At 41.5% G+C, this 15,095-nt stretch overlaps 1 protein-coding gene across 1 annotated transcript in view; it reads left to right on the forward strand.

Moving 5' to 3' along the window:
- The window catches only part of SSPN (sarcospan), a 43,326-nt gene extending 31,801 nt beyond the window's left edge, over positions 1 to 11,525 (forward strand). The window contains exons 2-3 of the mRNA XM_061125161.1: positions 698 to 784; positions 7,213 to 11,525. Coding sequence (XP_060981144.1) covers positions 698 to 784; positions 7,213 to 7,578 — 453 coding nt within the window. The 3' untranslated portion in view covers positions 7,579 to 11,525. The remainder of the gene's footprint in view (positions 1 to 697; positions 785 to 7,212) is intronic.
- Positions 11,526 to 15,095: the final 3,570 nt, after the last annotated feature.

Here is a 15,095-nt window from a genome sequence, read left to right on the forward strand (position 1 = left end):
CAAAGAACGATATCTGTGCTGTTGCCCATACTGTTTCACCCAAGCTACCTGATTTGAGGGCTGGTTCCAGCATTTACTAGCTTTGTGCTTCTGTTTCCTTGGTTATAATACAGGGATCATAATAGCACCTACTTCATAGGGTTTTGTCCTGATTACATGAAGAAATCCACACAAAACTCTTAGAAGAGCCCCAGCCATAAAGTAAGTATCCAGTGACCGTTAGTGATCATTACTATTATCATCATCTCTTTCAAGAACCATTTCAAATCCACCTCTTTAGTAAAGGCTTTTTTAATTGCCCAACTCAATGTTGTTTTTTTCCTCTTTTTGTACTTCTCTGAATAGCATTTGACACAGAATGCCCTGCCTTAGAATAGTGTGTGCACTTATTGTGGCCTGGCCTGGACTATACAGTTCCCAAGGTTGAGGAAGTTTTGTTCATCATCGTATGCATTGAAGGACCTTGCATAGCTCCTGGCACATCAAAAGGACTTAATAAATACTGGCTAAATTGAAATAAATTGACATTCCTATTTTGAATACGCCATTCCACAAGCTGAGGAAAAATATCCCATAAAGATAAGCAAATGAAATGAACACCTTGATAACAAGCATGTTACTGGTGAAAGACACAGAGATTGATGTCATTAGAAAGCTTGCCCTGATAACATCCTTTCATCCTTGTTCTTGGTTGCAGGTCTGCTTAGTGGCCTATCTCGGTTTGTTTATGCTTTGCGTCTCCTATCAAGTTGACGAACGGACATGTATCCAGTTTGCCATGAAAGTAAGTTGTCATTTTTCTTTCTCTTTTATCGTCACATAGAAAAAAACATGAGAACAAAAGCAAGGAGGACTTTTTAAGGGGTTGCGTATCTGATTATTCTAGAAATTGGATTTTTAGGCAGGCCAAAAAATGTTTTAGGAGGACATTCATCCAGTCCCCGGAGGTAATGCAGATTTTTCTTTTTTTTTGGTAAGTCTTAATTTCCATGAACTGGATTTGCACGGAGCACATGAAGTCTGTCCTCCAATGCCCTTAAAAGGAATATCGAAAATTCGTCAGCTCAACAAAACACTTGGCTAAGGAAAAGATGTCTTAGATCAGTGCCCGCTTTCCCATTTGGGTTTTTTTTTTTCTTTTTTTTTTTTTTTTTTTAGAATGCTTTAATAATGAAGCAGTCTAAGTGCATTTCCCCTTGTAGGTGGGATCACTGAGACAGAGGAAAGTATATGGGGTGCACCCAAATGATCTGTGCCAAGAGTCTGAGGGCAAAGGTGGGAGACTGGGATATGCTTGGTGTAGCAAATGTGTGTGTCTTTCCTGTGTGTGTCTTTTTCCTGTTAGAGACGGTGCATTTGGTTGGAGCCAGTTCAAGTACACTGCACAGTAGAATCTGCTCCAAAGGGAAACACAGACACACCCTTTCAGAGTTTAGGGAGATAAACACCCCACTCAGCCATCAGAGTTAGTAGAAATTCAATTCCTACATTCTCTTTCAACTCCTGCAGCAGAGAACAAAAAGCTTTCTGTAATGGTGGTGGTGGTTGTTTTTCTTTGGGGGGGGGGGGGTCCACTCACATTGTTTACTTTTCTTCTACAAGAAAACGCATAAAAATTGGATACATTTTTGTTCACTAAAATAAGAAAGCATAAGGCATAAGAGTAAGTTAACTATATCATTTGAAAATTACAAAAATGAAGAAAATAATATGTCAGTATATTCTAGTATATTGACATAAAAAACAATGTGCTGCTACATACATATATGTATACATATTTAAGTCACACTGTAAAAGAGTAACTAGTGAAGAAATATTCAAATTATTTTGACTAGCAAAAAACCTGGCTACACAAAATATATGGTATGATCATACAAAAATAAAAAAATAGCTCTCATGTACAGAGCAAAAAATAGTTTCTTTGAGTGGTGGGTTTATAGATACATTTTGGTAGGTGTTTTCTTCAATTTTGAGGTGTTCTCCTATAGTTAGATGTAACTTTTCTAGTTTAAAAATTGAATGGATGCTATTTTAAAAATTGATAGAATTTTGGTGGATATGCCTTACATGGAAATTTTACTTTTTCTGTCTGAGGGTGTTCCTTAAAGAAGGCCAGACTAAGCAGACATCATCCCTGTTTACTTTTTGAGTAGAAGTCTGAATAAACTACAAGGCTTAGTAATGGTTTTTTTTCAAAGCCAGAAAGCCTAGTAAAAAATGATATGTTAAACCATGTGAATGTCACTCATCAGGTTAAAAGGGCTCTAAACTAGGTTCATCAATTTCTGTGAAACACCGTCATCTCCCTCTCCCCCATGATCCCAGGAGACAGTAGAGGCAACAGCATCATTTTCACAGAGGCCCCTAAAGCCTAAATGTCTTCACTTAAGGGGTAAGGACAAATAAATAAAAAAGGCATTGCTAGTGTCTGCCAGGTTGAGAAGTCCCCACTAGGAAGATCTCATTAGCTATCTTTTTTTTCCCACCTGTGACAGACATTGACAAATACAGAGACACTTTCTCTTCTCCTGAATGTGACCTTTAGTGATGCTAGTTTTCAGCTCTCTAAGATGCCCGCTATATTATCTTCAGGTCGAAAGTGAGCTTCAGTCAATCTCCCGGTTTTCCAAAGTCAAGACAGATTACAGCCACACTACCCTGGGCTTCTCACATTGTTTAGAGGAGAGGGGATGAAACGCACCTTCCTGCGGTGTTTCTCACTAGCAAAACCATTTTAGTGATTGATATCCTGGCCACACTTTGGAGAGAATTTATTTCCTTGTGTTGAACGCTCAGATAGGCAGCATAAGCCATCCTCCGAGGGTGATGAAAGCGCCTCTGTGCAGCGCGCGCGCGCGCACACACACACACACCCACACCCACACCCACCCACACACACACACACACACACCCCTCCCCTTTTCCTTACAGACAATAGCCACGGCAGCTTGTCTTTTCATCTCAAGCTAGCACAATCTTTTCCGGTGGCCCTTTGGCAGGCCCTGTGAGCATCCTTCCATTCTTCTCCCTGGACTCTGCTCCTGGGCTTGGGGGGCCATCCGGCCATGGATTGGGCTTCCTGCCTATTCTCGTGGCTCTATTTTCTCGGGGCTCACCTTGATGGTTTTCAGAATCGTGTCCAGTTCATGTGCTTGCGGAAACACTAGGGAGGCACATTTCCCCACGAGGGTATTGGAGGCGCAATGGCCCGGTACCCACCGCCCTCCGGGAGGCCCCCGGGCTGCCGCCGTTTCCCCCTGCTCATCGAGGAGCAGAGGGGCCTTACCCTGCCTGCCACCCGGAAGATACTTAAATTGAAGCCGAACCGCCCTCCTCCCGAAGTAACTGAACTCTGAAGCGGCGGCCGGTACCAATTAGAGGCGGCGAGCGCGGGGCCGCGGTTACATAAGTGCGGGGGGCGCCCGCCTCCGCCCGCTGTCCTGCGCCGGCCGCCGGCGTGTCCCCCGCAAGACAGATGCGGCCGGAGCCGCGCTGCTAGCAAGATATATTTGCTGGCATTCCCAAGGTCATCGTAAACACTTTCATTGATAGTTTATTTGTGCCTTGTAGGTAAAACCAGCCACTTGATTTTAAATTACAGATTCTGACCCAGAAGCTTGTTGCTGTCGGCTGAGTTGAAAGCCGCGAAGGAAAAATGCTATAGCGCTGCAGAAGTGGCCCATAGGCTTTGGCCGATCAAGTCTATATTTATGTCTTGAAATGGAGAAGAAACTTGATGCTGTGGCTCACTCTTGTTTACTTGGCCCAATGCTTTTCTGCAGTGGGAGAAGCAGAATCACCATGTGTGAGCTAGTGCACCAATGAAAATGTATTCTTATTTAAAGGAGCGGAGGGGCATGGCTTTCATTGGTGCTCTTGAGGCTTTTAGCATATTTAAGATACTCGGTTCAGTTCAGTTCAGTTCTCGGTTAAAACTGAGTAATCTCTCCGTATTTGTGTAAATATTTACATCTTTTATACAAGCCAAGTATGTGTTGTTACTCTCACATGACATAGAAGACAAAGTCAGTAGGATTGATATCCTAAAAGTCCTGAGAACAGGCAGCTCTTTCCACTCTACTAATGTGTTTATTTCACACATACTTAAATAGTGCTACTGCGTACCAGTCACTGTTCTAAGCCCTGTACATATATCAACTCTTTGGATCCTTAGAGTAATGCTGTGAAGCCAGTGTTAGATGAAGAAGCAGAAGGACACATGGGATTGATTAATTTGCCCAAGGTTCATAGTTAAGGGGGGAGAACCCGGATTCTAACCCAGGCTGTCTGGCTCCCCAGCACATGCCTGTAATCCTCATCCAGCCCTGCTGCGCACTTGCTAAATGTCTTGGCAAACCTTTTGATCTTTAGGCCAAGAAGTTCTCTTTTAAAAAGAGACAAAACTCTCATTTCAGCAAATGGATTTTCATAATGGTTATGAGAACATTTTTTTTTTTTTGCAACAATTTGACTAACAGATCAAGAATAAGGGATTATTGTCATTGTTTCAAGATAATGCATCAGTGGATGCTCTAGAAATTCTCTAAGGATATACATGTGTGTGTGTGTGGGGGGGGGGGGTGTTTTGACAAGACTTCCTTAGTGCCATCCATTGATGACAATAAAATGTGTAAAGAATATTCTAGTTGGGGCCTTTCTAAAGAAGCAGATGACTCTCAGGTGGGAAATTATTCCTTTAATTTAAGCCTTCTCTGCTGGTAGAGTCTTTGCTGTATCCATGTTCTCAGAGCCATTTGTTCCCAGTCCCCTGCGTCTGCCCTGGAGACGCAGCTTCCAGTGGCACGCATGCGCCACAAGGCCAGCACAAGTTAGTCTGGTCCTTGGCATCAAGGGTTTGAAGTCAGTTGTCAAGCCTGAATATTTCAAAACAACCCAAAATGTTTCAGATATTCTGCCTCAATGACCCCACAAAATAAATCCATACTTTTTAACCTATTTTTGTAGAAAATATGCCCACTGAAAGTTTGGGGGACAGGCAGAACCAAGGCCATGCATTCAATATTACAAATCAGATAGTTCCTCTTAATTTTTATTAAAATAGTGCCACTGTGTGTGTTTGTGGTTCCCTTCCTCCAAGAGAGATTAAACATGTTGTGCATAGGTTATCCTTGTTCTGTCCCTGAGATAGAGGTTTCCATAAACTGTGTCACATGTGAAGAAACGTGGGTTATATGTGACAATCCTTCATATGATTTGAAAATGAAAAAGGGACTGTGTGTTTAAGATGTTTTTGTTGAGAAGATCCAAAGAACCCCTGCATTATTTGCTCCTGCAGCCACGTGAAGTCCACATGGCTTTAACCGGGGTCTTTTCTCTTCTTGTGTCTGCAGTGAAGCATCCAGGTAAACCAGATCCATGCACAGAGCCCCAACACATACACACACACACACACCCAACACCACATACCCCACTCAAGAAAGAAAAAATAAAATTTGAAGTATTCTATATTTAAGACTTGAAATTGTCCCTGTGTGGAAAATCACTTATCTATAGGACTTATGTGCATGTATTTTATAATCTTACGTGTATGTTTTTATTTTGAGTTGCATTTACTTGGAGGTGGGGGGAGGGTATAATCTTTTCAGAGCAATTTTTTAATTGGAGGATAATTGCTTTACAATGTTGTGTTGGTTTCTGCCATACAATGGAAATCAATCACTTTATATATATATATACATACATATATATACTCTTGCCTGGAGAATTCCATGGACAGAGGAGCCTGGCGGGCTACACAGTCCATGGGGTCACAAAGAGTCGGACACGACTGAGCAACTAACACTTTCAAAGATATATATATATGTGTGTATATAAATCCCCCCTCCCTCTTGAGATTCCCTCCCCCTCCTTCAGATCAACTTTAATCTGAACCTGGACTGGATGTGCCTGATCTTCTTTTGAGGAGTTCACATTCACCAGAACTGCTCTATGAGCACCTTTTGACTATAGGTGTGTAACTCTTACACTAAGAACTTAGTTCAGTACACCAGTGCCAATAGCAGGGGACTCTGTTCCTTATCTAGATCTTCAGTAGGCTGGACCATTAAGAGGAAGGATTCCAGTAGGGAAGTCCAATCACAAGAAGATTTCTTGTTCTATAAAATGATTTATATAGCAGTCACGTCAACAATCATTCACAATTTCATGATCAAAATATTTCAGCTTTAGGGTAAATGTCTGAGTTGTCCAGGGATTCCATGGTTCTTTAATAGCAGAGTTAGAACTTTCACCAGACTTTTCAATTCCAAGGCTAACATGCAGGCTAATGGTGTTTAGAACCTTGGTGACCAAGGGACCATTTACAGCTTATTTTTCTGCTCAGAAACTACATGGTTATAGATGGTCTTGAGATGAGATTTACAGATGATGAAGCCAACATTGAGTAACCTACTTTCTGGAGCTTTATTTTTTTTTTCTCTTAGCAACATCTGATTGGGGATCTTGGCATTCCTGGACATAGTTTGGCAACCACTCCATTAAGCATGCTTCCTAGGTGACCTAGTGGTAAAGAACCCGCTTGCCAGTGCAGGAGATGTAAGAGACCCGATTCAATCCCTGGGTCGGGCAGATCTCCTGGAGAAGGAAATGGCAACCCACTCCAGTATTCTAGCCTGGAGAATCCCATGGACAGAGGAGTCTGGCGGGCTACAGTCCATGGGGTCACAAAGAGTCAGACATGACTGAAGTAACTTAGCACACACACAAGCTACTGAACATAGTTTCTTGTTTTTTTTATTAACACATGTTGCTAGTTGACCAATCATTGCCAGTTTTGGCCAATACAGTGTTTACATCGCAGAAACTTGTTCTCCACTTCTAATGTTGTTGTAGTCTTTATATCAGCAATCATTAAGGTCAAAACAAGCATAGACTGTCCTTCAGGGATGGCTCTTGTGTTTGGGATTCATCTAAGCTGCCTGCTACACCCACACACAAACATCCCCAGATCAAGCTCAAACTGTTGGCCCGACTCATGAAAGCACCCTCCATCTGTACGACAAATGAAAAAACCATCAGAGTTCCAGGAAGACTCACTAACAGTCCATAAGGGCCATTGTCACGTCTTGGGCACCACGTTTCTGAGGACAGAGGGGGAGCTTCCTAGGGGAGAAGAAGTCTCCTGTGTTAGCTTTGGCGGTAGTCGTCCCGCACCCTCTGTAACTGGAAAGCCTTTCTTCTGCTTTCTTGCAGCTCCTGTACTTCGTCCTGAGCGCCCTTGGCCTGATGGTCTGCGTGTTGGCCGTGGCGTTCGCCGCTCACCACTATGCCCAGCTCGCACAGTTTGCCTGCGGACCGGCATTCGACTCTTGCCAGTGCAGACTGCCCTCCTCCGAGCCCCTCAGCAGGACCTTTGTGTACCGGGGTGTGACCGACTGTACCAGCATCACTGGCACCTTCAAACTGTTCCTCCTCATCCAGATGATTCTGAACTTGGTCTGTGGCTTGGTGTGCTTGTTGGCCTGCTTTGTGATGTGGAAACACAGGTACCAGGTCTTTTATGTGGGTGTCAGGATGTGCTCCGGGACAGCTTCCGAAGGTCAGCAGCAAAAGGTCTAACATTCTTGCTCAAAGGTGGAAGAGAAAACAGCAGCCTGACTGAGATTTTTTTTTTTTTTAAAGAAGAGAAAGAAAAGGAAGGAAGAAAAACTTTTGACAGTAATCAGTATTCACCATTCTAAATGAATATTTTTCTATTTTTCAGGAAATGAAAGAGCATTTTTTTCAGGTTTCCATAGTATTTTTTAAAATAAATTCTTAAGATTTAAATTGACTTTGAGATGTTTAAAAAAAAAAAAAAAACCCACAGAACAGAGAGAGAAAGGTATAGATCTACCTTTAGAGTCTGGAGTCTATTCTTAATACTCTTGTGTCTATTACTTATATAATCTTCTTTACTGTTAGTCCAGCTTGATTAGGACAGTTTCAGGCCAACTTGCTAAATTTTCTAGAATCTTCCTCCAGCCCCTCACCCTTCCTGCCATGATTGTCACTACACTTCAGAGGAAGGCAGGAGGCAGGACCTAGGGGAGAACTGAACAGCCAGGCTGACTCTCTCTGTTCTATTTTCCCTGGTAGAGATGTCTCCAAGGCATGAAAACAGCCTGAAAGAGCAGAGTAGAAAAGGAAGAGACTTTGTAAAAAGGCTAAATAATTACAAACACCTGGGCTGGGGCGGCCTTTCTCCTCCGCTCCCTCAGTTTGGGTCTGTAAGCAGATCACTTAGTGAATGCTTTGGATGATTGTCGGCTTCTCAGTAATTGAAAGTTGGTGGTAGCTATATTCTTAATGGGGCTTCCCTGATGTAGAAGGCTTAAAAATAATTACATTATGCTTCTATTCTGTCATCTAAAACAAATCATTAAAACTAATTTCTAGCTAATTGTTAATTATAACGATGCTCAGAAGTCTATTTAATGAGCTCTGGCTGTACTTACGTAGCACCATCGGTATTAGGAGAAATTACTCATGAGAGAGGAGGCTCAATGATTCTTCCTTCTGAAAGCCAAGCTTTGCAAGGGAGAGAAAAAAATTTTTTTTATTAATAGCTCAGGTTAAAAATACTCATTTAAATAAAAACAAGAGCATTTGTAATGGGGAATGTTTATACAAATAGCACATTTGTGATGTTTTATAAAGTTTCTCTCTTGGCAGCTAAGTACTTTTGAGGAAGATTAGGTAATGCTGATGTGCTCCATTCACGAAACTCTATTTGATATGTAATCCTATTGTTGATTTGTATGCACAAACAACTAGAGCCTTAAACTAATATTTTGAGGTCCTTGTTTGAACACTGGGCCATTGACTTGGAGGGTAGTTTTTGGTTTTGTTTTGTTTTGAAGTGACTTAAGAGTACAAGGACACTCTGGTTGGAGACTTTCCTCCCTAATTATTGTTCTCATTGAATTTGGAACAATATCAATGTTTTAAGGAAGGAGCGCAGATGCAAATTCATGTAGCATAAGTGTTCCCAAGAACTTTCTCTATTAGGCTGTTTTGTTGAAAGCAGAAACTCAAGATAATAATTGAGCTTAATTTGCTTCCTTCTCCACATTGCCTACAGATATATTTTACTAATAATTAAATCCTACCCTTAAAAAATAATTTCCGTTGTTTGCCTTAAAAGGCATTTGAATAATTCCACTGATTGTGACAGAAGTGTCAATCATTACATACTATAAATATAAAAAAAACCCGGGAAATATTAAGTTAGTTGGAGGATTGTAAATACAGATTATGCCCTCCAGATAAAACACTTGATTAACAGATGTTAAAACCTTTTTATGTATTGAACTTGTTTTAAAAATGCATACTAGCTCCTACATACTAGCTCAGGCCAAAAATGCACATTTGGGGGCTTAGTGGATGACTCAAGAGCAGAGGTTTAACCGTGCACAAAAATTACATCACCGCAACACCAAGCCTCTTGGTGACAACCTGAAAAATACTTTGTGCCCTGTTTTTAAAAAATTCCAATAACTGAGTCCATTTTTTATTTTGATAGTTTCCTACAAAAAAAATGACTGATACTCTTTGGTCTCTTTTTTAAAGAGTAAGAAACCAGTACTTTAATGCTAATTACTGTGAATAAGGCACCCTTGGAAGCACACTCTGAATACCTTAAAAACTTTTTTATGGCAAACACTACAAATTTTTCTATCAGAAAATCAAATCCTACACAACACTAAGGTGCTCCATGCTTTACAAGCAACTCACTGGGTATTTCAAATGGTAGAATAACTCTAGGTTATGTGCTTCCTTTTTTAAAAATAATGCAGCCAGTAAGAACTGACATAATGATAAACTTGATAATAATCAGGAGACATATATATATGTATATATGATGTAGGGCTTCCCAGGTGGTTCAGTGGTAAAGAATCTGCATGCCAATTCAGGAGACACAGGAGACGTAGGTTCAGTCCCAGGGTTGGGAAGATTCTTTGGAGAAGGAAATGGTAACCCACTCCAGTATTCTTGCCTGGAGAATTCCATGGATAGAGGAGCCTGGCGGGCTATAGTCCATGGGATCACAAAGAGTCAGACATGACTGAGTGACTGATCACACACACATATATGTTGTATATATAATGAGGGTTTTGCTATTGTATGACTGAGTCATTCTGAAATCCCTAAAGAAAGAAAAAAAATTGTTAAGTGAAAGAATAAAAAATAAAACGAAAAAAATGAAAAAGGAAAGAAAGGGAAGATTTCTATGCTGCAAACTCACTGTGTATTGATACATGTGAGAATTGTGTTGCATGAATAACAAACTGCTTTGGGCTGAACTTGAAGTATTTTGAGGTTGTGTTTTGCAAATATTGAAGTTACAGTAATGGCAACAGAAAAGGAACAGATACAGAGCTTTACACTTAGCAAAATGTTACATTTAAAATCTGACAAGGAGCCAAGATGGTGACTGTCTCTTCTAAACCATGAAACAGTAAGATTTGCGCAATCCTCCTCTTCTCCCACCTCCTTCAGGAGAATTAAATGAATCAAGACTTTGAAAAGAGGGGGAACAGCCAGGACTTGGCAGCACTTGAAATAGGAGGAATACAGCAGCCTCAATGTGCAGACTTTGTAACCAAGCCCACCCGAGATCGGTCTGTGCTTTCACGTGACCACCATCTGTGCCTCCCTCGCTCCATCCAAATTTGTGTAGGCAGCTCCTTGGAGCCATTCCTAAAAATATAGCTACACCAGGCCCTGGAAACTGTAGTCAAGTAACAGGCCTAAGTTTTTTCCCTCCTCAAGTTAAACCTCCATTAGATCTCTTTTGAAGGACCTTTCAGCTGCAGGCATCAGTGTGTTCTGACAGCGAGACACGTTATGTGTGTGTTTTCTATTTGTATCCAGGACATCAGGATCTGTTCATCTTCTTGTACTTCCTCTCTTGCACGCAGTATATCTGGACTATGTTTATAGATCTGTTTAGAAAAGGGTGGGATAGAGGATAACCAAGGGAGTTTCCGAGGGGCAGAGATGAATCAGTTAATGATAATCAGAAATGAACTTAAAAGTTGGCTTGAAAAACCAATCACATCCTATCATGACACATACCTTTACATTTTCTAGCTCCTGTCGCTAAACTGTTGCTGTGTGGCCGTACATTTCTATAAATCCTGCTGACTCAGTTCTCACTGTACTCAAAAAAACTCGATCGTGTGTTTAGATGTACGTGTATTCAGGGTAGTGTTACAAAGTGCGGATGGCCACATATACTGACTCACAGTGGAAACATTCATTTGGAGAAAGCCTCAGTGGCTCAGCCTGTGAAATGAGCCTGTGATTGGTTCTTCTAATTGTCTAGTATTTTATTATCTCAAAGAATTAGTCCCTTTGAAAACATTGGTCTGTACTTTGGTGCTGTGGTTTTGTTCTTCTGGCATTGAGGGTATAGTGATTAGAAAACAAAGTGTATCTTACATGTTTGAGGTGGTTGTTTTTGAGAGGGTGTGTATAATGTAGATTTTCTTTGTTAATAAAATTTTCATAATCTCTGAAAATGCTGTGTTTGAATGTGTTTTAAAGTGATGGTACGTTGCACATGAACTAGTCTACATAAAATCTCTCAACTTAGTGTTTACATAAAAAATCTGGGTTTAAAAGAGTAGACAAGCACCAATATGAATTTTGACTCCAGTGTTCTTTTGGTACACTACATCCACTGTCAAAGTTGAGGTTGTAAATTCTCTCCAGGCAAAGGGAGTTGAAAAAATTTTTTTGCAAAAGATACTTGGAATGCTGATCTTCATTTATACATATAAATGTTAAGTAACACGCATGCTCAGTTGTGTCCAACTCTTCCGACCCCATGAGCTATAGCCTGTCAGGCTCCTGTAACTATGGGATTTTCCATCAAGAATACTGCAATGGGTTGCAGTTTCTTCCTCCAGAGGATCATCCTGACCCAGGGGTCGAACCCACATCTGCATTGGCAGGCAGATTCTTTATCACTGAGTCATGTAGGAAGCTCCAAGTTTGGCCTAAAAGAATGGGATACATGTTGAGTATTATATGCTCAATCATATTCAACACTGAATTATACATAAAAACAGACAGCCTATTCCATTTCAAACCTGAAAACAAGGGTTCCTTCTTACCAACTCAGAGGCAATTTAAATAGTTGATTAAACTGTAAAATGCTAGTTCAGCTTGTAGAATGCCAGAGGAAAGGGGTAACAGTTAGGACACATGCTCTAAGCTGGACTTACTATCCTTAGTCCTAAGACTGCAAGTCCTAGGGTTAGGAATCTGACTGTCACTTTCTGGCTGTGTGACTTTGGACAAACGGTTTAATTTTGTTTCTTCACCTATAAAGTGGAGAAAAACATAACTGCCTCACAGAGTCATGGGAAAGGTTAGATGAAATAGCACTTTGCAAAGTGGCTCATAGAAGGGGCTTGGTTAATATTTGGTTTCCTCCTTCCTTGCATGCATGCATGCTAAGTCATTTCAGTCATATCCAACTCTTTGCAACCCCATCGATTGTACCATCCCAGGTGGCACTAGTGGTAAAGAACCTGCCTGATAATGAGGAGACGTAAGAGATGTGTTTGATCCGTGGGTCAGGAAGATTCCCTGGAGGAGGAAATGGCAACACACTCCAGTGTTCTTGCCTGGAAAATCCCATGGACAGAGGCGCCTGATGGACTGCAGTCCATAGGGCATCAAAGAGTCAGACACGACTGGGGCACTTAGCATGCACTACTGTAGCCTGCCTGGCTTCTTTGTTCATGGCATTTTCCAGGCGTGAATACTGGAATGGGTTGCCAGTTCCTCCTACAGGGTATCTTCCTAACTCAGGGATGGAGCCTGTATCTCTTACGTCTCCTGCATTGGCAGGTGGGTTCTTTAGCACTAGTTCGTTAACACTTCCTTTTAATAAGCCAGGAACAATACCAAATGGGCCTCAAACAGAAATTCTGCTTTTAAAATAAGACAGTACCAGTTCTTACTCATGATGTGCATGGAATCATTTGCTGGTGGGATCCCTATTTGTTGGTTTACACACCTGGATATGTCATCTTCTCTCAACTCTTCTCTCTGGCAGAAGTAGAAACTGAGATATTTCTCCTGATTTTCATAGCCTTTGGAATTTTATGTAACAGAAGCATGTTTAACCCCAACTCTTAAAGTGTAACTTTATCAAGCATTGGTATTATACATTATCACTCTACTGCTTATTAGGTGGTAACATACAATCCCTCATTTATTTAAAAACCAACCGTCGAACACCTTTAATATGCTTGATTCTGTGGATTGCTGATTCTCATTCAAGGATCATAAAAGGTTTTATTTTTGTGTACAGTCAGAAAATACCAGAGAATCTCCAGGCTGGATAGGAAAACATTCATATAAATCTTTATACTTGTGGTGAATTTAATTATTAAAACCCTACAGCCAAAAATCTACTTTTTCCCTTGATAGAGTCTATTTATCTTTGTACTTCAGGACAAATTATTATAAATTGTTTTTTTACTTGACAGATTCATGTTTTATAAGTTAGTGTTTATGAAATACAGGACTAATGTCAGTTACTGCACATTGAAAATTCAGATTGTAAGTGAATGAAAATAAAACTAATGTGTGGGGATGCCAACTTGGAGACAATATTTCATTCTCCTATTTCTTTCTAACACATACACACACACAAACATGTTTATTCAGGTTTCCCTGGTAGCTCAGCTAGTAAAGAATCTGCCTGCAATGCAGGAAACCCCAGTTCAATTCCTGGGTAGGGAAGATCCCCTGGAGAAGGGATAGCTGTCCACTCTAGTATTCTTGGGCTTCCCTGGTGGCTGACAGTAAAGGATCTGCCTGCGATGAGGGAGACCTGGGTTCGGAAGATCCCCTGGTGGAGGGCATGGCTACCCACTCCAGTATTCTTGCCTGGAGAGTTCCACGGACAAAGAAGCCTGGCGGGCTACAGTCCATGGGGTTGCAAAGAGTTGGACATGACTGAACAACTAAGCAGGCAGCTGAGCATGTTTATTGATTCTTCCCAAAGCCTGGGTTCTTAGAGGAAGTCTTTTTCTGTTTGGAAAGGTCATTAGAAAGATCCTTTAATCAAAGAGATGAGGGATATACACTCAGGTTTATTTTGGGGGAAAAGCAGATACTAGGGCAATAATTCAAATTATTGAATTATTTCAATTCAATTGAATTGATTTCAACTGAGAATGAAGCCTTTTGATTAACAAGACCCTCTAACTTGGGCAAGGGAGGAAGATGGGATGACTTGTGGGACTTGGGCTGGTCCTTCCTCTTCCACATGAGTCCTGCTGGAGAGGGAGGTAGGGGTCCCCGAGATGCTGCTGCCAGGAGTTTCAGAGGAGGCTTGGACAGTGCCCGGAGAGGGGCTGAACAGTTAGAGGCCAAGGGCACTTTGGGGTCTCTGAACCCTGACACATGGGAGACACCTCTTTCTGGGTGGGTTGCTCTGTCTACTCTGACTTTCTACTCAGACCCTTTTCCCCAGAAACTTAGTGTATTGTCTTCCCATCCAGGTGTGCTTGTAGAGAGCAAGAGGATTACTCTCGAGGTCCAAAGAAGCAATGGCTCTTGTGACCAGAGAAGATGACTGTAATCTTACGATTCGTCTCCCAATATCTTCCCAGCTGCTGCTGCTGCTAAGTTGCTTCAGTCATGTCTAACTCTTTGTGACCCTATGGACCCTATGTGACCCTATGTGACCCTATGGAGCCTACCAGGCTCCTCAGTCCATGGGATTCTCCAGGCAAGAATACTGGAGCGGGTTGCTATGCTCTCCTCCAAAGGATCTTCCTGACCCAGGGATCGAACCCACATATCTTATGTCTCTTGCATTGGCAGACGGGTTCTTAACCATTAGCGTCACCTGGGAAGCCCACATCTTCCAAGGCCCATGTTTAACAGACGGTTAGTACCTAGGGAGGATGTGAAAGTGGTGTGTCAGCAGAGTGAACTGTCAGTAGTAGAGGAACCAGAGTCTGAACATTATGGGATTAAAGTTCTCACCAGCCTCAGTGGATTATGTTTACTTCTCTTTCCCTCAGGATAGAATTCACATATTCTTACAAAGTAGGCAATGTTCC

Source organism: Dama dama, chromosome 22 (genome assembly GCF_033118175.1).
Source record: "Dama dama isolate Ldn47 chromosome 22, ASM3311817v1, whole genome shotgun sequence".
In the NCBI taxonomy this organism is placed as follows: Eukaryota; Metazoa; Chordata; class Mammalia; order Artiodactyla; family Cervidae; genus Dama; species Dama dama.